At 62.6% G+C, this 24821-nt stretch overlaps 1 protein-coding gene across 1 annotated transcript; it reads right to left on the bottom strand.

The window, feature by feature from the left end:
* Window positions 1-13354: 13354 nt before the first annotated feature.
* On the bottom strand, window positions 13355-17730 carry HMX1 (H6 family homeobox 1). The gene is made up of 2 exons (XM_036240264.1): window positions 17337-17730; window positions 13355-14648 (listed from the first exon to the last, which is right to left on the bottom strand). The coding sequence occupies exons 1-2, from the start codon at window positions 17728-17730 to the stop codon at window positions 14005-14007; spliced, it is 1038 nt and encodes a 345-aa protein (XP_036096157.1). The 3' UTR covers window positions 13355-14004.
* Window positions 17731-24821: the final 7091 nt, after the last annotated feature.

Below are 24821 nucleotides of genomic sequence, written 5' to 3'. Positions count from 1 at the left end.
CGTGGCCATAGCTCACAACCTTCTCTGTGCAGTGTCTCTTAGTTGCCCCCCAATTCCCACCCCCCTCTCTGCTCTAGTAATGAAACCCTCTCTGGAAGATAGGGGTGGCCAAAGCGATGAAGGCAGAAGTCAGTGAAATGGGGCCTCCTAAAAGCTGGGAGGAGGCCCCTTTGCTCCTTACACTTCCCCTTCTTTCTGAATGGGATGAAGATGTGAGGGCTGGCACTTCAGCAACTACCTTGTGACCTGGAGGATAGGACCCATGTCTTAGATGGCAGAAAAGAAAGGCAGGAGGGGTCCCTGGGTCCCTGGTGCCATTTTTGGAGTGCCAGTCAAGCCCTGGGCTGCCTACCTACAGGCGTGTTTATGCTGCTGTGGTCAATGTTCTGTAGCCAGCAGCCAAATGCAGATGCTAACTGGCCCAGCTTGGAAAGGCCTCTTGTATTAGGATATTGACTCAGTTTCCGAGATAGAAAGCCAGTCACGGTGGCTTACACAAGACCGAAGGTTTTATCTGCATCAGTTCTTTCTATCTGAGGCTCTGCTCCCCTCTAGGTGACACGTCCTGGTTTGGTCATTAGGACCCCATCCCAGGTGGCAGAAAGGGGAGAGAAGGGCGCAAGGGTGGCCTGAATTTCTTTAGGAAAAAGATCTGGAATTGCACATAGCAATTCTCTTCCCAACCACTGGTCAGAACCTCTTCACAGGACCGGGCTGTGCGCTGCCAAGGAGGCTGGAAAAGGGGCCTGTGGCTGAGTGGCCAGCAAAACTCCGCAGGTGCAAGGCGGAGAGAGGGCAGTGCCCGGCCTGGCATCGGACAAAACTGAAGTGCACCTTCATCTTTCCATGCCTTTCCACGTGGCCACCTGAGATGACACAGGTGTGTGCTGCAAGCCAGCCTCACGGCCCCTCCCTCCCGCCCCTCCACCGCCACCACCTGGACACTGTGGGACAGACCACCCCCACCCTTCTCCCTGCACTGGCCCAGACTTAGGTGGGTTCTGGGGACCTGAACACTGGCCCCTGCCCTCCAGGAGCTCCCTGTCTGGTGGGGAGGGGACAGCGGTGGCCTGCTGCCATACACTGGGACACGGCTGTAGCCACCCTGCCACGTGGTGGCTGCACAGGCTGCTCCTCCCCACGGGCTGGTGCAAATCGGGGCACCTGGGAAGCAGAGTGGGGTGAGGAGCCCAAGGCTCATGAATGCTGCTCAAGCCATCAACACATGACACAACGCCAGCGCAATAGCGACTCTGGGGGCCCCTCAGCTGTCTCATGTGGGGAGAGGGAGCTCACTTCACATGGAGGCCCGGACACCTGAGACATGAATGCACCAGCCCGGCTAGTGGTTAGACTCCCGTCTACGTGCTGCTGTGAAGGTTCTTTTGGATGAGGTGAACACTCAAATCGGTGCACTTGGAGTAAATGCTCCACAGTTTGGGTGGGCCTCACCCAATCAGTCGAAGGCCTGGAGAACGAAGACTCGTCTTCCACCACGTGGAAGGGATTTTCCTCGAGACCAACACAGAAACCCTGCCTGAGTTCTGGGTTCCAGCCTGCCAGGCTGTCCTGCGGGTTTCAGACTTGCCAGCCCCCGGAGCCAGTCACAGGAGCCAAATCTCCCTCTCATGTGTATATATTTCCTATTGGTTCTTTTTTTCTGGAGCCCCCCTGACTAACACAATACCTAAGAACAGCATGAAGAAGAGTAGGTATTACTTCTCCAAACAACTTTTCTAAAATAAAATACAAGGTAACAAAAAGAAATCTGACATGGCCCAGCGACCTTCAGACTTTGTAGACATAGCCACAGTAAGAAATGCATTTTACATCATGAAATAAATCTGTACATATAGAAGAGTAAACCAATGTCATCAATGCTAATCCTGACAGGCGAGGTGCCCTAGCTCCTCCCTGCCCCCACCCTCCCAGCTTCAGCAGGCAGGAAACCTGGGGGCAGGACCGTGAGTCACTGTGCCAGGCAGCCCCCCTGGGCCCCCCTGGGCCGCCCTCCGCACTGAGCTCCTCCCTCTTTAGCTAGTACAAGTGTGCCTGTCACCTCCCATGGCACCTGACAGCCTGGGAACCATGTCACATTGCTTCCTGGGTTTGGATTCAGTCACTGGCTAAGTGACCATGCCCGCTTCGCCCACATTCCGTGGCTGCTGTGGGTATCACCCACGATCTCATCCACCATTTATTCACCACAACTGATTAAGGACCTTAGGGCAGTCCCTGAAGGGCTGGCGGGACCTGCTTCCTGCCCCCAAGGAGCCCCCAGTCTCATCAGGAAGACAGGAAACCCTCAAGTGCTGGGGTGATGGGTGGGGAAGAGGTCACCTCACGGAGCCCAGGGGTGGGGCACCCTGCCCAGAGAAGCCCCACTTGAAGGAGTCCTGACAGATAAGGAATGCTTGCTTTACCTGGCACCCTCATTAACGGGGTTCAGGGAGGCTGGTCCGGAGTTCGCTCTGGGGAACTCAGCCTCAGCAGGGGCCACATTCCTTCAGGACCCTTGGAAATTCAGAATCCGTGCTTGGCACACCCATTTGCTCCTGCAGGTGTGAAGCAGAGTGTTACCCCCAGAGGGATGCACCCAGCCCCTCCCAAAACACCCCTATTGGCGGGGGACCCCTGGAGAATGGGGGGAGCTGGGAATGTAAGGGGCCCAGCAGAACAGGAAGCAGGACCCCCGCCTGCACCCCCAGCCTCCCCACCCATGGCTCGGGTCTCTGGGAGACTGTAGGCTGGAAGGGGCTGGGGAGCACATACATGGCGGGTACAGAGAAAACAAAGGAGGACACCAGTGTGGGAGGGAAACTGATGCTCACCCCCAGCCTGAGGGCGGTATGGGGTAGCAGCGCCCAGAATCTGCAGGAGAGCATTTTGAGGGGGTGCGGGCTCAGCGCCGCGCTGAGTGCAGGAGGACCGGCCCGTTGCAAGCCAACTTCCCCCTCACATCCAGGCCACAGGCCCTTCTTTTTTAAAAATGAAACCAAAAGCACAGGCATGCCTTTTTGGACATGGACATGAGGACGGGGCGTACGGCCCATCCTCTGAGGGGCCCGGGGGTTCCTGTCTTTTTTTTCTCTCTTTGTGGGAATAAAGGACATTTAAAATTGGGGGTATGAAAAACTGGTGATGTTTAAGGAGACGGAGGGGGAGGGAGAGCAGGGTACAGTGGGTCTCTGGACTTCAATCTTCTAGAGATTCATGCGAAATTTTTCCTTTCTTAAAAAAAGGGGGTGGTATTTGGATGGCGGCTACATTGGGTGTGTAGTTCGTCCAAACTGAGGGAATTTCGCTCTTAAGGTGCTTTTGCCAGCGGGTGTGGCTCAGTGGCTGAGTGTCCCCCCATGCACCAGGAGGTCACCAGTTCGATTCCCCGTCTGGGCATTTGCCCAGGTTGTGGGCCAAAGCCCCAGTGAGGGGCGTGCAGGAGGCAGCAGGTCCATGGTCTCCCTCTCCCTCTCCCTTTCTCTCTCTCTCTCTCTCTCTCTCCCTCTCCCCCACTCTCCCACTTCCTCTCTCTAAAATCAATAAAGAAAAAATGTTTTAACATAGTACTTCCATTTCCAGCTTTGCCATCCCAGCCCAGCGCCTATTCTAAACAAATAATCATGAGAAAACCAAACTGTGGAAAGCTGGCTGTCTCCGCGTAGTGGGATTTGTGAGGCCTTATTAGTTTTTTCTTGCCTGAATTTTCAGAATTTCCTACAACAAACGAACAGGAAACGAACTTCGTTTCCTTGTGAAATGGGGGCCGGGCGGCGCGTCGCCACCGAGGGTCGGCCCTGTGCAGGCCCGGACTCTCCGGGCTGAAGCCGAGGAGGGACTGCTGCCGGGCCGGGCCGGGGCGGTCCCGGTGCCTCCCCTTGCTCTGCTCTGAGAACCGCCGGCTCGGCTCCGAAGCGACCGGGGACCGGAGCCCGTGCCGGGACCGCGCCTCCCGCGGGGGGAACAGGCAACGGACGAGCCGGGAGGCCCTTCCGACAGTGTGAGGGTCTCCCGGCTTCTGGCCCGGCCCGCGGTTCTGGCCCGGCCCGAGGTTCTGGCCGGGCCTGAGTCTGGAGAGAGGAGGGGAGGAGGAGAGACTCGGCCGGCTCCAGTGGCTCCGGCCTAAGTTCTGCGTTTGACGCTCCTGGGAGCCCAGGTCCCCGCCGCAGCTCCTCCCCGGCCCAGCCCTCGCCCTGCCCCGGGCCCTGCTCCTCCGGAGGCGGCCGCGCGGTCAGCGCGGCGCCCGGCCAGCGGGCCCTGGGAGCCCCGGGCTGCGGGCGCGCCGCGGAGGGGCCAGCGTGGCCGGGAGAGGCGGGGGCGGAGGAGGGGTGAGGACGAGGGTCGGCTTTTAGCGAAAAAGAAGTTGAATCATCAGCTAAACCATTAGGACTAATGCGATGTACACAAGATGCGGGATCAATGCCGGGCCTCGGGGGTGCCGGAGGGCGGAGGTGGGGGCACCAGGGCTGACGCGCCCCACCCCCACCCCACTCCCGCCCCGGGAATCGAGGCGGGCTCCAGCCCATTTGGGGAAAATGGATTTTCGCGATTTAAGAAACAAACTCAAACCGAAGGGAGCAGGGCCCGGATGTGCTGACGCTGCGGTTCGGCAGAGCAGCAGCCCCGAGAAGGGCTCCGGGAAGGGGGCGCGGGCGGGGCCGCGGGGGGCGGGAAGCCCAGACGGAGAAGTGGAGGGACAGCGAACTTGGCCAGAGGGACCAGGCCACGCGGCGGGGGCTACACTCCCGCGAGGGGTCTTCCGGACTCGGCACTCCCGGGGCCCCGCGTTCCAGGCTCCCGGCCCAGCCGCTGTGAGGCCGAAGGCGGGGGCCCCACCTACCCGGGCCGAGGCTGTAGGACGCGGGAGGTTTCGGTGGGGAACGCATCCTGAGCTCATCACCTCGGCCCGGGATCCAGCCTCCCTCCCAGGTTGGCATTGGCATTCTCTCTCTCTCTCTCTCTCTCTCTCTCTCTCTCTCTCACACACACACACACACACACACACACACACACACACCCCGCTAGTTCCCTGCCTCCTTAAGGACAGTGAGCCTCAGGCTCCGACTGGCTGGGACCTGGGGTCAAACCCTGAATGTGTCCTTCTGCGGGCCCTTGCTTGGAGAGACCAGACTTTCAGAGTCTCTTGAAGTCCAGAAAGTGGGGAAGATCAGGGGACACCAGGAGCTGGTGGGCATTCTCATCGACCCCTCCCTTCCCTTTCGAGGGCTGGGGGCAATGGCCCCTCCAGGTTCCTGGGACTCGTGTGGGGTGGGGCCTGCCCTCTGCACCTAACGCCACCTTTGCTGGATTCAGAAGCTGAGGGAAGAAGAAGGGGTGACACTGGCTTCTGCCTTTCTCAGGGCCACCTTGGGTTACCTGTAAAATGGGTGCAGGGGATGAGACTGGGGCTGGAGCTGGGGGTTGGCCAGGGAGATGGCTCAGAGGCTGGCACCAACACTTCCAGGAATGGAATATGTTTAAAGGGATCCTGTCTACATACACAGTTCAAATCGTCACAAATCAGCATGTCAACATCATTCTGTCCACCCAATCTCTCCAGTCCTGCAGCTGGCCAAGCTGCCTTCCCAAAATCTGGGCCCACGCAGGTCTCTGCCAGCTTGGAGCTTCCCTCTGGGACCCCACTAAGGCCCAGGGGGGGGTCTCAGGCACCCTAGAGGGCTTGGAAAATCCCACGGGAAAGCACTCCACAGCAGGGGGGGGGCTCTCTGAGGCAAAGCCTGGGGCAGGAAGGACAGGCTCTGAGACACCCCCACCTTGAGGAACTCAGGTAGGGAAGACTTGGAAGTGGGAGAGGGGGCTTGAGGAAGGGCCGAGGGGAGGGACTGGGGGAGCCAGGCCTTCGGAGCTGGTGAGCTGCCCTCCCCCACCCAGCTTTCCCCTGCTCCAGCCAGGGGTGTGGGCTGTGGGGCTGAGCTCTGTCACTTCTCCACGGGAAAGCTCTGGGCACCGCTCTGCCTCCCCAACAGGTGGTGCTTGCACTCTGATGGTGCGCGGGGACTCCTTCGTTTGATGGGGCTACCACCCCACCCAGGTTATGGGGGGGGGGGGGTTTAGACTATTTGAATAAAGCACTTGATCACCGCCCAGCAAGGGGGCATCCACCACCCGGGGTGGGCCCAAGGCTCTGGGCCAGGATCCGTGTCCACTTCTGGGTACTGAATGTTCTGCCAGCTGTGTGGTTAGAACAGAGGAGGCACCACTACCTGGGGTGGGAATGGGGGCACAGGCGTGTGGACATCCTGGGTCTCTGCTGGGGGCGTGGCAAGGAGCAGAGTGTTTCTATGCTGGGGAGATCCACAACTTGGACCCTAGCAGGCTGAAGACAGACTGGTTGAAGATGCATGTGGGGCAGGGGTGCAGCTGTGATCATGGGGGGCAGTCGCTCATTCTTGCCCTGAGCTATGGGGATAGGTGCTTGGGCACCCTCGGGTGCACAAAGTGTGGCTGTCCTGGATGGAGCCCCAGTGTGGGCAGTGATGTGACTCTGCACCCCTGACCAAGCCTGACAGCCCAGGGCACAGGCCTGCGCACCAGGCAGTGGGGGGTACTAGGAGGGATACCGAAGGCTATGTGCAGGCAGCAAGTCCTGAGCCCCGAGCGCTCTTGTCATTAGATCGTGCTACCTTCACCAAGGCTACATACCCATTCCACCGACGGGCAAGCTGAGCTCAGAAAGGTGGAGTGATTCTCCCGAAGCCATGCAGTCTTAACTCCGCGGCCCATCCTTCCGCGAAAGAAGAGTGGAAAGGGAGGGTGTCCCACCCGAGGGCCAGTGGAGCTGCCCCTCCAAAGAATGAGGTGCAAGGCGCGAGGCGCACCCCCCCTTCCCCCGTCTCTCCCTTCGCGCCTCACACTTCACTGCTCTCTAGCCTTCGGGTTTAATACAGCTTCTTCCCAGAAGCCTTCCGGGACCTCGAGGGCCAAGGCACCTCCCTTCTGTCCGGCCCCAGCCCCAGCCCCTGCCCCTGGTTTGAGCTCAGCTCCCGTTCTCGAGGTGATGGCACAGAGGATCCGCGCCGAGGGGGAGAGGGGACCGGCGGGGAGAGGGGAGCGGGAAGGGGCGAGGTGAGAACCAAGGGGCGGGACCCAAAGGCTGCGCTAGACTCCGAGACGCCAAGGAGACGCCAGGTGAACCCCGGGGGGGTGGGGAGGGGGCCCGGGCGCCGGCGGGAAGGGTGGGGGCGGGGCCGGAAGAGCTGAGGGGAGGGGGCGGGGCACCCCGGAGGGCCGCGCGTCGGAGGATCCAGAGCGGCCTCGGCCTGGCGTTCGGTTGCTGGGAGGCCGGGGAGGGGAAGGGGACACTGCGCGCCGGACGACCGCGGGACCTGGCACTGACCGGGCTGGCGCCACCGCCAGTTTCTCTCCTGGGTGTCGTTACCCTCATCTACCTCCCGGGAACCTCAGACCCGGCGAGGGGACAAGCCTGGTTCCAGGGCCCGGGCGAGGCAGGCGCCGGCTTCAGACGCGAAGCAGCGACGCAGATTCTGCCCAGCCCGGCCCAGGCGACTCGGCCTCTCGGGTCGGGATCCGGGCGCCGCCGGCCCCGCAGTGCGCGCTTCTAGCTGCCTGAGCCGAGGACGCGTCTCGGCGAAGAAGTAAAACCTTTCAAGGGAGCCCCGGTCTCCCGAGCTCACCCGGGCCGGGCCGAAGCAGGAGGAGCCACGTCTTGGAGCAGGAGATGTAACTAGGAGGGAGCGCGGTCCGCGGGGACGGGTGCACGCGCAGAGGCTGGGCGCCGGTGGCGGAGCGGAAGGGAGCAGAGGGAGAATGGAGAGACGGAGACGGAGAGGCGGAGACCCCTGAGCGGCCCGAGCAAGGCGGGAAGCGCGGCGGGCAGGCGGAGCCCGGAGGCTTGCCCAGGTCGCGCGGGCTAGCACCTTCCCGCCAGGCACCATTCTTGAGTGTTGGCGAGATCCCGGGGCGACCTCAGTTCCGGGCTGGGGCCCCCCTGTCCCAGAGGCCCCTCCGGGTACCTTGCCGTCCCCCTCCTGAGGTCTCCGGCCTGGGCCCGAACACCCCCAGAATCTGGGAGCTCCACTTCCCAGGGCTTAGGGCACACCCTTCGCGCTGGTCTGTTTCTCTGGATGGAACCCCAAGCACGTGATTCCCTCCCCACCCCGTCTTCTGCCCAGCGGTGCGCGGCCGCCTAACCCCGCTTCCTCGGGAGTCTCGGACACCGTGGACCCAAGGACGCCGAGAGCGTCAGGGACGCGATGTGCAACCGAAGACACGACCTCGGGACCAGAGAGGCCAACGTGGGGCTCAGTCTCCAGAACCCACAGTGGGGTCAGACCGACTACACGGGCAGCTGGGTATCTAGGTCCGCGTCGGTGACTAGTGCTGGGGCCGGGAGGTGACGCCAGGACCCCGCAGCCCCGATCGGTTCCCGCAGGTTTCAGAGACCTCCCCGGAGGCGATCGCGGGGGCCTTGCTGCGCGAGGGGGAGCCAGAGGGGCCCCTGGACGGGGGAGAGCGGGATGGGGCAGGGAAGCTTCCTGGAGGAAGAGGAAGGTTCCAGACTGAAACTTGCCTGCAGAGACAGAATTAGTTGGTTTCAATGTGTACGTTCGGAGCACGCAGGAAAACAACACACCAACGAAAGCAGATTGTCAGCTGGACCAAGGTCAGACCCCCACGGGGTGAAATCAAACATTCAAGGAAACCGCTGGCAGAGCCAGTGGGCAGCCAGGAACGCCAGGGCGCTTCTGGTGACTCTTAAAATCATGTTTACTGTGGAAGTTTTCTAAGAAGCAGAGGAATCCTTGATAAGCCCCTGTGCTCACCACCCCCACTCCAGCACCACGGCTGGCCAGCCGGCTTCACCCCGCTTCACCCCACTTCACCTTCTCCTCATCGGTATTTCCTTAATTTGTTTATTTTTGTTGAGGTACTTTCAAGCCAACACAGGCATCATATCATTGCACCAATAAATAAGTGTGTGTCTTTAACTGATAAGAATTTTAAAAATTAATCAGTCGCCTCCCAGTAGACCCACAGCCTGGTCTCACTCAGAAGCAGTTGCCTTTTTGATAGCAGGAATGCAGGCAACTTGTGTCTGTTTCAACCCGACTGTAATAATATAGACTATCACTTTAATAATTTTTCTGAAAAATCACAAAATCAGAGGGCCCGTCGCTTCAGGAGCTCAGCCGCTGGGTCTCCAGGCTTAAAGCCCGGACCCCATCCGGTTCTGGGTTTTCTCTCGGCACCTTCGCCCCTCATGTCGGATCCGGGTTCAGAGCTCAGCACAAGACTGAGTGGCCCTGTTTCCAGTCCACCTGCCAGGGGGTGTCCTCTTCCTCTTCCCAGAAGGCAGTGGGGCTGTGCAGCCAGCTACGGCTGAGCCTCTGGACGGCTTAAAGCACAGGGTCCAGGAGAAGCTCCAGGTTCGATTTCGAGAGGACGGACCCCACTTCCAGAAGGACCCCTCCACAGGCAGGCAGCCACGTGGAAGCCTGCACTGGCCACCAGAGGGGAGGGTGGCCACAGGGGGCCATCCAGATGCTTCCATCTGGCAGGAATGGACACCGGGACACAGCCTGACGTGCAGGGTCTGGCTCCAGTGCAGGGTCGCCCCCGGGGAGGGGTGGCTGACCTCCCTAGTACCAGATGGAGGAAAGGCAGTTGAAGGACCTCGGGGGCCCAGTGACTTCACGCAGAGTCCCTCCCCAGAGGCTCTGCCCCTCTCGAAGCCTCAGTTTCCCTTTCCAAGGATTGCCAGATGGGCCAGAAGGCCATGAAGGATGCTCGGGAGAGAGACCTACAGATGCAAGAAAGAGGGAAGCCCCCCCAGCCTCTCCGCCTCCCTCTCTGCCCACCTGCCACCTGCCGGGCTCCCAGCCCCTTAGTGTCCCTCTAGGCAGGTCGCCTCCTGGGGAAGCTCCGAGGCCAGGCTTTAGGAAACCTCCCCAGGCCAGGCCTGCAGGGAGAAGGTCCGAAGCCACCGACTGCCCCTCCCCCTCAGCTAGTTCGAAGGGCCCGCGACACTCTGATCTGACTGGGGTCCGTGGCAGGAGGCTCCGGGTGGGGTGGGCGGAGTACAGGCCAGGGCTCCCTGGGTGCAGAGAGGTGCAGAGAGTGGATGGGGTGGGGAGCCGCCCACTGGAAGGGCAGTTCCCAGGGCCGGTGTGGGGACAACCACCTGGGGATGATGGAATTGGTCCAGTTCTGCGCGGGGCATGAACCGAGACCTGTGGTTTGTTGCCAGATTGCAACTCCACACTTTCCCTTGACCTACGGAGGGGCCAGAGCCCTCAGACCCCCTTAGTGGCCCTTCCCAAGACTCACCTCCAGAGGTCTCAAGGGACAAACTCTCGGGGGGGGGGGGGGGGGCTGACCCTCCAATTTCTTCTCCAGAAGGCTATAGCGAGGATGCAGCTCTTGTCCTACCCAGGCAGGGGACATAGAGGCCAGGTGGGTTGGGTCACTCCCCCAGCCCCCCTAGTTCCACACTGGTGTGGGCCCTAGACTAGCCTGGGGAGGGGTGTCGCTATGGCGCTGGCCTGGGTACCTTGTCAGCCTCCAGCTGATCAGGGAAGGCTGAGCCTGTCCAGGTTACAGACCCCCATCCTCAACACAGGTCTGTGATGGAGAAACTGAGGCCCGGAGAAGTCTTGCTCCAGGTCACTGGGTGAGTGTGGCTGAGCCTGTCCAGGTTACAGACCCCCATCCTCAACACAGGTCTGATGGAGAAACTGAGGCCCGGAGAAGTCTTGCTCCAGGTCACTGGGTGAGTGTGGCTGGGCCTGGACCGAGGTGGCTGCCCAGGTGTCCAAACCCTGTTAGATCTTCCTGGGCTCAGGGCCTCTGGGACCCGAAACCCTGGGGGGCTGTAGGTGGCTGAATTGGGCCTCGCTGAAGGGCGGGCGGGCTGCGTGGGGGGGGCGGGCGGGCTTGCGGCAGCAGGTCTAAGCTGTCCATCTCTGCCAGGAGTGGAGCGGAGGAGCCTGGGTGCGGAGATCATGGTGCTGGAGCTTGGTGCCCTGAGGTCCCCGGCCTGGTCCTGCCTATAACCGTAGCTCCTCGCGGGGTGTTTCCCCTCCCAGGAGACCCGGAATGCTGGGTAATCAGGGGCAGAGCCCATTCCCTGAGCCCCGAGTTCTGTACTCCAGTGTGGGGCCCCTAGCTCAGGAGGCAAGACCCAGACTCCGCGCAGGGGAACAGCCTCCTCTTCCCCGCTCCCCGCAGCTGGGCAGGCGCGCACCAGCCCAAGCGTTCACTGACCCATCCAGAAGACTCAGCCCTTCTCCCCAAATCCACCCGCATTCACGGCCATGCAGACCCTTCTTCCCGCTGACACCAGGGGCCAGCCTCTCCGCTCTCGGAGGGGAGTGAAACACCCAGACACGGCGCCCGCAGGCCTGGGGCAGCGTGGCTCCCTGGGCCTCAAGGTTCGCCTTCCTGGACCACTGGTTGGTGCAGACTCACCGGCTGGCCACTGAGGGAGACCCGCCTGAGGTGGGGGGGACCTGGGCACCACACTTCCATCAGCACACGCTGCAGTCACCACATCACCTTGGGGCTGCACCCACATCGGCCACAGACAAATAAAATGGTTGCATTGCAGTGGTGACCCCTTTAAACCAGGGTTTTAGTGATCCTGTTCATGGTCCAAGCGACCCTGGTGACCTCAGCATTCCTCGATGTCATTGCTGCTGTGCGTGCAGAGTGCGAGCCACCGGCTGGGCTGCGGGCCTGGCTTGGAAGGAGGCAGGGAGAGGGTGGAAGCAGTGGGCAGGGCCTGCAGGGGTCGGGGTCTCGAGCAGGGAGCTGCACGGTGGCTGGTGGCTGCGTCTTCAGGAGGATGGCCACTGGATGTGTCCGATGACTGCAGGAGGCCACTTACAAAAGCGGCAGAGCACAGGGTCCCAGGTGGAGCCAGGTGTGGCGGCCTAGAGTGGGCCTGGTGCTGCCCTGGGAGTGGCCAGGTGGAGCCTCCCTGGCACCTCGCTGACCTGGCGCGAGGCCTTCGAAAATAACCAGCAGCAAACTTGTTCCGTTGAAGCAGATCCTAAGTCCCTTCTAGACTGTCAAACGGGTCTTAGCAGCTGCCATGTGGGGTAGCTTCCCCCAGCCCCCCGCAGGAGAGCCAGCCTGAGCTTGGAAGGGCTGCGGGTGGACTGGGAGGGGGGAAGCTGGAGCTCAACCACACCAATGGGGTGGGGCTGGGCTGGAGGATGGGCCCCATAACCCTTTAATTGCTCACCCCAGTCCTGCATCAGGCTCTGGGAGCCCGGAGGTGGGGATCTCAGGGCCCAGAGGTGCCAGGACAACCCGGGTCGAGGGCTGTGCCACCTGGGAAGCCCCACTGGAGCCTGCCGGAGCCTGGCCCCGGGCACCCTTCCAGGTCAGAGAGCTGGACTGCAGGGGCAGACAGACAGATGGACCAACCGGCTGCCCTGCAGGGAGACCCCTGTGGCGCTTTCTCCTGAGCCGTCTGGCGCCTACGCTGAGAACTGCTGGAGACCCAGAGTGACCAGAGTGACCGGCTGCTGAGCATCTCGGCCCGGGAGTGTCTGTTCCCACCCCAAAGCCCAGGCAAGGTTTTCAAGGGGGCTCAGTTCTGTCACCGTAGTGACCCTTTCAATCCTGAATGGCCTCTGTCCCCAGGCTGGAGAAGCAGACACAATCAAGTGTCCCTTGCAGTGCAGGGGCCCTGTCTGCACCCTACACCATGCTGGCCAGGGCTGGTGGAGGCAGGGTGGCCGCGGTGACCCAGACCATCGGAATAAGCTTTCCTTAGGAGCCCATCAACGTGGGCCCTGAGCTGGGACTGCGCCCACCGTCCAAGTCCCGCAGCGGAGGGGCAGCCACCCCACACCGCCCAGGGAGGAGCTCAGCGGCAATCACCTGGCCTTGCTGCCAGCTCGGGTTTTGTGTCGGCCTAAAGAAAACACCCATGCAGTTGGAGATGGCTTTCAACTCCAGTGCAGGAGGGGACAGTGGACACGGGGTGCCACACGGCCCCCTGCGCCAAAGGACAGTTTCTGCCTTAACCTGCCTGGTGGCTGTTGGTTTCCAAGGAGAGCCCAGAACGTAAGATACTGGCACACACTCTGTGCCCCCTCTTCCTCCGCAGCTCCCTCCCCTGCCCCACTTCTTCCGTGGCCCTGCTGGGCCTCCTTAGGGGGAAGAGGAGTCAGCACAGCCCCAGACCTCAGACTCCTGCCAGCCGGCCCTAGCGGTCCCTGCTCAGCATTAGAAAGTGCTCCAGGAAGGAGCTACCAGAGGATTGCCCGCCCCAGTGACCACAAAGCAGCCGAAACTGTCCAGAAAATGTCCCTTTTTATTCCATACGCAAATAAGCAGATTCATTAAAAAAAAAAAAAAAAAAGTCTTCGCCTCTGGAGGCCACAGCCCAGGAGACACAGCCCAGGAAAGAAGCCCCAGTCTGGCCCTGTCATCCGAACGGACGACCTGAGATGTGAGAAGTGTCACCTGTCTGGTGTGTCTGGGTCTTCACCCTTCCCCTCCGCAGGGTCTCTCTTCCTGAGGTTCTCTCTCTGCCGACCCATCCACTGCCGAGGCCTGAGGCTGACCAGTCCTCAGGTGGCCCTCCCAACCTGGTCCCTGAGTGGTGCCGGGGAGGGACCGTGGGTTGGGGAGGGACCTCCGGAGCTCCTTGGACAGCCTGTGTGTCTGTCTTTGCTTGGGGCTGGCAGGGGCTGGCTCCCCAGGGGGTGGCTAAACGGACTTCCAGGCACAGGCTTGTTTGGGGTACTCTGCGAACAGGGCCAGTCTCTCTGCGACGCCCTCTTCCCTTGGGGGAAGGAGGAGTTCCAGCCTTGCCACTGTTTGGGGAGCCACGTCCCTGGTACATTCTGGGGAGCTGGGGACAGAGCCTCCGCCCACCAGGCCGAAGCGTGCACGCCCGAGGCCCAGGGCGGCGGGGGAGCGCACAGCCCTCCTGGACGGCCCTGCGCGCCGGTGCCGGCCGGGCTTCCCCAGAGCTCCTAGCGGCGCGGGGAGTGCGCCAGCGCATGGGGCTCACACCAGGCCGGGCATCTGCGCCCGCAGAAAGGGCACGGAGGCGGCGGCCGGGAAGGCGGCCAGGGGGTAGGCCAGGGCCCCGGAGAAGCCGAGCAGTGGCGGGGGCGGCGCGGGCGCGGTGGGCGCCAGCGGGAAGGGCAGTGCGGCGGGCGGCCGGGCGGCGGCGGCGGAGGGGCTTTCGTGGTAGAGCACCGGCACCCGCACGAGGCGCTGCGCGCCCGGGGGCGACAGGCTGGCCGCCTCCAGCTCGGCCGCCAGCTGCCGCTTCCACTTGTTGCGGCGGTTCTGGAACCAGATCTTGACCTGCGTCTCCGTGAGCTGCAGGGAAGCGGCCAGGCCGGCGCGCTCGGCGCTGCTCAGGTAGCGCTTCAGGTCGAAGGTGGACTCGAGCTGGAAGACCTGGCTGCGCGAGAAGACCGTGCGCGTCTTCTTCTTGCGGCCGCCGAGCGCCGCGCCGCCGCGCGCCTCCCCGGCTGCCGGCGCCTCGGCCAGCTCCGCCGCCTCCTCTGCGCTGGCCACCGGGCCCCGCGCCGCCAGCTCCGCCGCCTCCCGCTGCAGGGCTGCGGGCCCCGCGCCTCGCGGCCAGGCGCCCTCAGCGCGGCCCATCTCCTCGCCCGTCTCGGGTGAGTCCCGGTCGCTGGCTGCAGGGAAGAGAGAGGCACAGGGTTGGTTGTGCGGACTGCTCCCCAGACTCAGTCACGGAGGCCATCTCCCGCACCACGCCAGGGGTCACCCACCGCTACATGCTGGGACATATTCCTGGCCCGGGCCCCTGAACACTGGACCACTGTCGTGGGCACATCTCACGGGGGATGGAGAGAGGCCGAGCAACAGGAGGTGGACCTGAATTCCAGAAACTACACCACCCCGACGCCCGGGCCACACATCCACACCGGAGACGGAACAGAAAGAGAAACAGCAGATACACACACAGACGCCTGGCTTCCTGTAACCATTAAAGCGCAAACGCTGCAGACCGCCTCACGGGAGGGCAGCCATCCCGCAGAGAATGTGCTGTGCACGCGGGAAAACGCGAGACAGACGCAGAAATAACGACCCGCTGGGAGCAGATGTGAGATTCCCGCGTGTACAGAAACATTCCTGCAGAAGGAAGACAAGCAAATACAAACAATCTCCAAAAGAGAACTCCAGTGCCCAGGTGACACCGGATGCCCACACACCCTCTACATATTCCTGACCCCTGACCCTGATGTCCACAGTACTACCCAGCAACCCCGACAGTCGCTCGTAGGAAGGGAGTGCGCGCAGGCACACACGGGACTCTGCAGAAAAACGGAGCTGCTGCATCCCACCCAAACACAGGAGACCATGCAGCCCACAGGATTGTGGATACAGAAGTCTGCAGAGACCCCTGACCTGGTGCTCCAAATGCCAAGCTCCACCTCGCCTCCCAAAGGTGAGGAGATGCCCCAGGCTGGCAAAGGACGGTGCCACCAGCTGAAAATCTGTCCAGGACCCAGATTCCAGGCCTGGCTCGAAGAGCCTGAGGCCTGACTGCAGGGTTCCCCAGGCCACCTCCGGCCAGTCTGTCTCTCCACGGAGCCTGAGCCTCTGTGCAAAGGTCCCCAGGCTGGCTGTCCAACTGGAGTTTGACTGGGCAGATCCCATAAGGCTGTGGACTTGGGTAACAGTGTGTCCGCAGTGTAAGTGTTCGCACTGGTGGGCTTGTGTGGTGGTGTCCATGGAGGTGTGCAGATGTGTGTGTCCCTGCCCAACCCTGTGGCTAAGCCCTCATGGCTACTGCAGAGAGATCAGGTTCAAGGTTGGCATGCCTGCCACATGAAATGGGACCCTCTGCCTGCCCACGGCACCCACATGCCCAGACTCGCATGGCCAGGCTTTGCGTAGGTGCCATGCCAGCTTGCCAGCTCTTGCGTAAACTGGGACCCCAACCCGCATTGCATGAATAAGGGGCCAAGCCACCTCTGGGGGCGCTGAGTGGGGTGCTGGTGGAGTGACAGGAGGGGAGGGGTTTCACCCTTCAAGATCCTCTTCAGAAACACCCCCAGAAAGGCCCTAAATTTGATTATTCGATTTCAGGGAACCCACTGAGATCTGCTCCCATTTACAAGAGAAACTCAGACTTTCCAAGCGTGGCCTCTGAGACCTGGGTTCCACACACACGCGCGCACACACACACACACACGCACGCACACACGCACACCAGGAAAGGGGTTATCCAAGAAGGGAGAGGTCTCTGCCCACCCACCTCAGCACACATCAACATGCCAAGGAGCTCACCCGACTTCGGAGGAGAGCCCAAAGAAACAGGAGCTGGCCACAGTGTGTGTACGTGTGTTGTGGGGAGCTGGTAAAACCTGGGGCCTGGTTGGAATGGCTCCCTGGTGTGTCTCCCAGGTGTTTCCCTGCAAAGGGCAGGTCCCCCAGGTAGGCAGCGACCCTCAGGTTGGGGAGAACTCAGGGTTCCGAATGAGTGGGTTCCGAATGAGTGGGTTCCGAGGCTGAGAACCCCCACTCCAAGCCCTCAGCAGGGAACAAAGACAGGAGAGGGGGAGGAGTAGAAAAGAAAGGGAGGGGTGAGATTGGGGGCTTCAGAAGGGGCCCCCTTCTTGCCTGGCAAATGGAAGCCCTTGGGATCTGGGAGGACAGAGAGGGAGGCCCAGACCCCTGGGCCAGGCCTGGTGTGCTGCTCTTGCAGGAGGTGGGACTTTGGGGCAGAGCATTGTGGATGACTGCTCCCCTCCGGGATCCAGCCCCCCCCCCCCCAGAACACTGGTTCCCTCTTCTCAACGCCTGTATTTTCCAGCATGTGACTGCTCTGTTCTCCTTCCTCTTTCTCCTCACTGCATCCCTTCTTCTCTCCTGCACCCTGAGTTTCTCTTTCTGCATCTCTCTCTGCTTTGCTCTCCCAACGTCCCTCTCTTTCCTTCTCCACCCCTCCCTTCGTGTCTCCCACCCTCTCTCTGCTTCCTGTCTTTTCGTGTCTCTTCTGTCTTTCTCAGTCACATTCCCCTTCCCCTTCTTTCTTTCTTCAGCTGTCTGCTGTCCTCTCTCCCCAGGTCCTCCCGCGGCTCTCCAGTCTCCCCGGGACCTGCAAGGCTTGGCAATGGGTGAAACCCAGCCCCTGGGAAGCCTTCTCCCCGTGGGAGCACCCAGTTCCAGAGAGTGAACCTCCAAACCTGCCCCACCAGGGTCTCTGCCGGGACTCGACAAGACCCAGACCCCGCCACACACGAAAGAAGGGAGACCCAAAAAGGGCGCGCACGAACCCAAAGCCCCCGAGCAAATGCGCGGGGAAGAAGCCGGGCCCCATCGCCTGGCCCACCCATCCACACGCCTGCACTCACTGTCGGGACTGAGGCCGCCTCCGTAGCCGCCGTGCGCCCGCGGGTACCAGCGCGTTGCGCCGCCGCAGCCCAGAGTGTAGGGCGGCCCGGGGCCGGGGGGCGGTCGGGGACCGAGGCCCAACGCGCCAGGCCCGAGAAGAGCCCGCGCCCGCGCCTCCCCGCCGGGCCCGGAGCCCACGCGCAGCTGTCTCCGTCGCTGCACCCGCCGCCGCCGCGCCTGCTCCGCGTCCTCGTCCTCCGGGTCGTCGTCGTCCTCCTCCTCGTCCTCACGGCCGCCGCTGCACTGGGCCGCGCGCCCGGCGCCCTTGGCCTCTGCCGCCAGCAGGTTCTCGATGAGGAAGGAGGAGGCACGGGCCGGCGTGGCGCGCCCGGGCTCCGTCAGCTCGTCCGGCATCGCGGCGCCGGGCCCGTCGGGCTCTGCCGGGGTCCCGAGCGCCCCGGGCGCGGCCGGTCCCGGTACCTGCTGGGGACAGTGGCGCGCTGCTCCCGGGTGCACGCTCCGGCCGACCCTGGAGCCGCTGCTTGGAGCGCTGGCGTCGGGCCCCGCGGCCAGGCGGCGGCCTCTGCGCAGGGCTGGGCTGGACTGGGAGCGGGTGCGCGCCGACAGCCGGCCGGACAGCCGCCTAGCCTGCCTTTCACGTCGCCGCTCTGGTCGCCGCCCGGGCCAGCCCCGCTGGGGGCGGGGAGCGGAGGAGGAGGGGCCAGCAGGGGCTGGGCGGGGCGCGCGGGCGGGCCGCCAGCTCAGCCCAAGGACACCGCAGAGGGCCCAGGAACGGCCACTGCCCGGAGGCGCTGCGGAATCCGGGCGCGCAGGCAGTCGCGCGGCCGGGGACCCAGGCGGGGGGTCGCGGCGGGTCCGGCCCCGCGTGATCTATTCCAGGGGTCCGCGCCATCGCGCCGAAGGTGGGGGAGGTGGGACCTAGGCTGGACGACCGCCCATTGGCTGCGAGGCCCGATGAGAAACAGGCTGGCCAATCACCATCCTGCAAGGGCCGTAATTACCTCTCCGCGGGGAGAGTGTTGGACCGAGCGTGAATAACTGTGCGCGCGCGCGAGTGGTATGTGCGTGTGTGCACGGATGCGTGTATGTATGTACGTGCGTGTGTATGGGGGGCGTCAAGACCCCGGGCGTCCAAGAAACCGCAAGAGGCTGGACCACAGTCATTATTTTTAAGACCCCGGGTGTCAGAACTGCAAAACTGTGGCGTTTATTCGTATTCGCACTTCATGAAACGTGAATGCCAATATAGTGTCACAGAACCCTCAGTTCCCAGGCTCAGTGTCCGAGTGTAAGAAAGGCTGCCCCCCCCCCCCACCGCCGCCCCGCCTGGAGTCACGCTGAGTGCCCGCGAGTCCCCGCCGACCTGCTCCTCGGGAGTCGGGCCTTCGAAGCGGCCGGAAGCTTCCGGCACAGCCGCTGCCCCTCCGCGGAGTCTTGTGGGGCAGGCCCCGTTCCTCTTCGAGCTTCCGCTTCTTTGGCTGAAAAACCGTGGGGAGCTACCATCCATTTCTGCAGCAGGGAGCGCGGGGACGAACGTGGGCCCCCTCCCCAGCCGCCACCCTCGGAGCTGTGTCTGCTCAGCAGTAACCTTTTGGACGGACTCCCCAGCATAGGGTGACAGTCGGGCCATCGGGTCGCGGCGCGGTCCCGCGGGCGGAGCCGGCTTCACCAGACGCGGGTCCTTGCCGAGAGAGATTGGTCCGGCCAGGGCCAGCCAGGGGCCCTTGTCCAACCGAGGGCCGCCCGTTTCTCCGAGGGCGGCTGGAGGCCCTGGCTTCCCGCTTGCTTCGATTTCTCGGACGACCAAGGCGGAGGGAGCGTCCACCTCATTTTCTTGAGGGGAGGACGGACGAGAAGAGGTTGCGCAGGTGGTAAGTGGCCCTGGCAGGCCTGGAAGTCGCTGTGTGTGAGCCTGGGGCCCTCTCCGCGCCGATGCCCGCCCGTCATTGCACCGGAGAGCGCAGCAGTGGGCGCTGAGGCCGGGAGGCCAGGGCTTAGCCGGGACGCTGCGGGCCTGCGGCGCGGAGTCAAGACTGTGCGCGTCTCGGTGCGTCCGCGGCGTCTCCAGAAGCCAGCCGCGCCCGCCGCCCCGCGCCTGCCTGCTTTTCCTCCCGCGGCTGCATGGAAGGACCTGTGGTGCCAGGGAGGGTGAGCTCGGTGAGAGGGGGCTTTCCTGCCCACTCAGGGCCCGACGCGGGACCCATCTCCTCTGGCCCCCACGTCCTTCCCCAGGAGCAACGGACAGGATCAGTGACACACTCACCGAGGTAACTTCCGTGTGGCGGCAGACACAGAGCTGGGGTCCCCCCTCCGCGCTGCAGATGGACACCCAGCTGAGGTCTTGAGAAGTTGTGGTGCCCCCCCCCCCCGTGTGCTCCCTGGGGCTTCCCAACCAGAGGGTCCGGCCAGGGGGAGGAACGAACTCCCCAATTACTAGAAGTACTGGTACCTGGGTCATCACCATCTAATCCCGGGCTTCTGACAGATGGGGAAACTGAGGCCAAAGAAGGCCGGATAAAGGACTGGCTGTGGAGAGGGTGCCCTTCCAGACAGCATCCTACTCCACCAAGGTGCCCTGGGCGGTCCCATGAGCTGGGGCTCCTCAACACTTCTCTGGACCCACAGGCCTATCCCATTTATCCGAGCACCCTCAGAGTGCTTCTACTTCTCTCTGCTCCGGGGCTGCGGCCTGGGCTGGGGGGCCCACCTTTCTGATCCTGTCTCCTCTCCTGTGAAGGCCACTGGTAAGCGCCCTGTCCGTGCTGGGCTTTGGGGAGCGGGGTCTGGACGCAGCTGGCCTTTCTCCCCACAGCCTCTGGGGGCTGTGGGAGATGGGGGGAGGGGCTCTTCCTCTGCTCTCACTGGCCTTCTGGGGGTTTCAGAGGGTGAGTCCCTGTCCTGGGCATGGAGCAGTGACTGGCACGCCCCCTCTTGGGTCCCCGCACTGCTGGCCCCAGACTCTCTGGACCACGTGGCAGAAGTGGTGGAGCCCGGGACTCAGGCAGCGGGTGGCAGATGGTCGCTGCTGAGGCGGGTTGGTGAATTAGCCCCAAGGTGCCGGCCTGGCCTCGCTTCTGCTCCGTGCGGATCGGAGCAGGCCCTCGTCCTGGTGAGGGGAGGGGCCCTTCCCGAGGCATGGGCAGCAGAGCCCTCGGGTCACTACCCCCTAGGCTTTGCGGACAGGGCTGCAGCTCAGAGCAGCGCCTGTTCTCAACCCAGCACAGTCTCCGAGGCCAGGCCGCTCTCCAGACTGGCCCCGGCTGGCGGTGCTACTTTGAGGGGCTTCCTGGCATCACTGCGGGCACTGGGCAGGGTTCTGAAACTGAAAGCCACTCAGTGCAAAAAGGGGAGCCTCAGAGTCAACAGGCTGTCACCATCTCTGTGAGAGCACCCCGCACCCCATGCCACAGTGCCCGTCCTCCCTTCTCTGTCCCTTCTTGTCCTTCCACACTGTCCCGAATGCCAGCTCTCTAGGTGCTGTGGTCACTGGAACCCCAGCAAAGGGTCCCAGAAGACCCCAGTGCTCAACCCACCTGGACAGTGCGTTGTTCCTGTGTCCCCACTGCCTGGCCAGCGCTGGTGGCCATGCAGCTCCGTGCACCTGAGGGAGGGAGGGAGGGAGTCCGAGGAACAGCCACACCCATTTTGTGTTGGTTAATTTTTTTCTTATCCTCACCCGAGGACATTTTTTGCATTTATCTTCAGACAGAGCCGGAAAGAGGGAGGGAGGAAGAGAGAGAAGCATCGACGTGAGAGAGACACATTGAGTGGTTGCCACCCACACAACCCCAACCGAGGCTGGGGACAAACTGCAACCGAGGTACGTGCCCTTAGCGGGAACCGAACCCGGGACTCTCCGGTCCACGGGCCAATGCTCTAACTGCTGAGCCATACCGGCCAGGGTATATTTTTAATGAACTTTTTCTTTGGGAATAAATTCAAAGAATGTCCACTTTTGAGTTCCAATTATATCTTAATCTGTCATCCCAGTTCCTGTCCTCAGCCCTCCAGCCCGGTGCTCCCTCCATCCACCGCTGCAGAAGTCTGCTCTGTCTCTCGCTTCCCCACCTGAAAGTGTGCATTTGAGACCCATCCGTGCTGGCAAACAGAGCAGTGATCTTTGACCCACTGTGTGCTAACCCCACAGCCAACATACCCTTGTCCAGGTGCTGTGTGGCCGCATCAGTCCCCAAAGTGAGTGGTGTAGGACCACTGTCTTATCAGTGTGCTCATGGAGTCGGAGGCTTGGGGACAGTCTGGCCCCTGTGTGTGAAGACTGGGCTCCAGCTGGAAGACTCAAATGCAGGGCAGGGGACTCAGCTGAAGGTAGGTGACTCGTTTATCTGGAGCCAAGCTGGTGTGAGCTGAGGGACCCCACGTGGGGCCGTGGCATGTGACTCAACATGGTTCCTAGGACAAGTGGGGAGGCGGGGGTGAAACCTGGCCGGGAACCCAGCCCGTCACCTGGCTGTCCTTTCCTGGCTAGAGCAGTTGGTCCTCATGGGGCTCAAGGAAAGGGGACTTGGACCCCTCTGGGTAGGTAGACTGTCAGGCTGTAGGATGAGAAATCCTGTGGTCACTGGGAAAAGACAGTTGACTCCCATGGGGGTTTAGGTTGCTGCCGGCTCTTCCCTCTTGCAAATAAAGTTAGGGTGAACCGACCCCCCTTCTTTGTGGACCCGAGAGTCCGCTGGGCGCGCGCCCCGGCAGGGACCCCTGGGTGAAGGGTCCGTACAGACAGACCCAGCACCCCGGAGCACTCAGGAAGACGGTCCATTCCCGTGTCCACACTCCGTCACCAGCACACGGTTCTACCTGCCTCCCTCACCGAGGTGCTGCGGGGCGGAAGGAAGTCGGGCTGTTTCAGGCAACGGTGCTCTGGTTGCTGGTGGGCCAGGGGGTGCAGGGCCCAGGGCGGGGAGAGGAAAGGGGCTAGGGTGGTTCATGTGCCACCACTGACCCCAAAGGAGAAAACAAGGGTGGTTATAGGCGGGGCACGAAGGTGTGTGCACGTGGCAAGCTAAAGGATACGTTTTTAGTTTGCAAAGCAATGGGGAGCCATGGAAGGTTGTTGAGCTGGGGAGGCGCCAGGATGAAAGCTGGGCCCCAGAGGAGGGGCCTGAGGGCAGTCATGGGGCAGGGAGACAGCCTTCCATGGTCCTGGTGATAAGCAGCGAAACCCCATGAGGTCAGTGGCTATGCAAAGGGGTCCATGGGGGGCCCCAGGCCTGGCAGTCAGAGGGAGGGAGGGGGAGAGGCTGCAGGTGAAGGGCAGCTGTGGCACCTGGCAGCAGTGCTGCCTCTCCTGCAGCCCCTCCTGGCTCCGGGCGGAGGAGGGGTCGGGGGAGAGCCCCAGGACCTGGTTATTGCTTCTCCGAGGGTCGGCTGCCCTCACAGCCAGCGGAAGCTCCTGGCACCTGTCCGATGTGCAGGCGGCACCAGGCTCCAGCCTCGGCGAGCTGCTGAAGGCACTGTGGTCTCGAGCCAGGCGCTGCCCTCCGGGGACCTCAGTGTCCTCAGCTGCCAGCTGGGAACAGCAGCACTGTTCCTGCCCCGCTGCTGCCCATGGGTAGAGGCGACGGGCAGGCACGTCTTACATGGAAAGTGTTTGCTTTGCCCAGTGTCTGAATGTCACTTTGGCTGCCTTTTGAGTGTCTGGCCACTTCCTTCCTTGGAAAAGTCTCCCTTGAAGCACTGGAAAGAGGAGGGTCGTGTTCACGCCGTGTTCAGTGGATCCTTCCCAGAGGTCCAGTTCCTGGGAGGTGGGGGTGGGGGAGGAGGTGGGGGTGCAAGAGGGAGGACAAGGGGCGGAGCCGCCCCGGTCTGGTGCAGGTCTGTGGGCTGGGGGACAGCAGCTGCTGGAATCTCCAGCCTGCTCTTGCGGAGCAGGTGACTCCTGCCTGCCAGAGCCACTGGGCCACCGAGAAGCCCTCTCCCCTGTGAGCTCCCCGGGAAGCTGGGCTGTCTTCTCCGTGGGGACAGTGGCTCTGACAAAGCCACACCCCCTCCAAGCAGGGTCTGTGGCAGCCTGGCTGCTCCACCCGCAACCCTCAGGGTCTTTTTTTTAGAGAGAGAGGAAGGGAGAGGGACATAGAAACATAGATGAGAGAGAACATTGATTGACCACCTCCTGCATGCCCCCCACTGGGGATCAGTCCCACAACCTGGGCATGCGCCCTGACTGGGAATCGAACTGGCGACCTCTTGGTGCAGGGTCAAGGCTCAACCACTGAGCCACACTGGCCGGGCCCCTCAGGATCTCTGAAGGACCACCTGGCCCTGTGCTCACCCCCACACAGGGCTTGGTGGCGGTGTGTCTCGTCCCTGCGTGGCAAGCACCCACACGACCCCCCCACAGGTACTCAGCAAAGCTGGGACTTGCTAGGGGTTCTCACTAGTGAAGGGCCCCCTCCCTCCCCTGCAGGTGGATTTCTTCCTCGTCATTTTGTGGGGTTTGGGGCAAACTTTCGAACACGCACAACATTGGAAAGACTTGGCCAGAGGACGCCCGCAGACCTCGCGTTTGGACCCCTCCTGGCTTTACCACACACGCCCGCTCTCCACCCCTCTGTCCATCCGTCCGGGTACCCCCCCACCAGTGCGATTCACAGTGACGTGAATTTCTATCCCAGCTCTGCCGCTGACCAGCCCTGAGAGTCAGCACCTTCCTCTGGGGATGGGCCCCCTGAGCTGGTGGCTAGGACGGGGAGATGGGAGACGTTTGTCCCAGGGAACCGGTCTGTGGACGGATGCTCTCGTGATGATTTTAGAAAGTGTGATGATGAAGTCACACACCGGACTTTCTTGTGCACATGCCCGGCCTCCGCGTTCGTGGTCACCCCTGGCTGGGTGCCCCGATTTCCTGTCTCAATAAAGGGTGCAAGGCTGTGGTCACTGAGGCTCAGCATGGTGCCTGCTTCTGGCAGAGGGAGCACTTGGGGGTGGGAGCAGGTTCGGTTACCAGGACGGAGCCCAGCTGTGTGCTTAGTTATCCAGACCACGGACCCCGTCAGCTCAGGCTGCCTGTGACCCTGATTGGAAGTGACTGGGGTTGGAGAAGTGAGGCCGGAACAAAGGGCGGGGCCACCATGGGGCGGGAGGAAACCAGGCTCGGCTCCTGGTCAGGGGCGGGCCTGTGGCTGAGCAGGGGCCTTTGTGCCGCAGGAATGCTTGGTGACTGGAGAAGACATGTCCCTTCCACCGCCCAGGGCAGGGTGCTCGTGGGCGCGAGGAAGCCCCACTGGTCCGAGCCCGGCAGGTTCCGCAAGTACCTCCCCAGCCCAGGCCACAGGGAGGCTCTGCCCGGGGCTTTCCATGCCTGACCTCGTCGGTGCCCCCAAACCCCGACAGGACCTCAGGGCAATGGGGACACCCGAGGTCACTCAGCAGGACTTGTGACTGCAAAACACTGAACCCCCAAGTGCAAATCAGCAGCAGGCAGGTGTGTCCCCACTGCCCCCGTGCGGCCGGAAGGATGGGGTGGT

The sequence above is a fragment of the Molossus molossus genome, unplaced genomic scaffold, assembly GCF_014108415.1.
Source record: "Molossus molossus isolate mMolMol1 unplaced genomic scaffold, mMolMol1.p scaffold_m16_p_1, whole genome shotgun sequence".
Classification (NCBI taxonomy): Eukaryota; Metazoa; Chordata; class Mammalia; order Chiroptera; family Molossidae; genus Molossus; species Molossus molossus.
Note: the sequence above shows the minus strand (reverse complement) of the source record. Positions and strands in the feature narration are given on the sequence as shown.

Coding starts and splice junctions, on each gene's coding strand:
- HMX1 (XM_036240264.1), bottom strand. CDS start 17,730: ATGCCGGACGAGCTGACGGAGCCCGGGCGCGCCACGCCGGCCCGTGCC. Junction 14,649..17,336: donor AGGCGGCCTCAGTCCCGACA/GTGAGTGCAGGC, acceptor TCTTCCCTGCAG/CCAGCGACCGGGACTCACCC.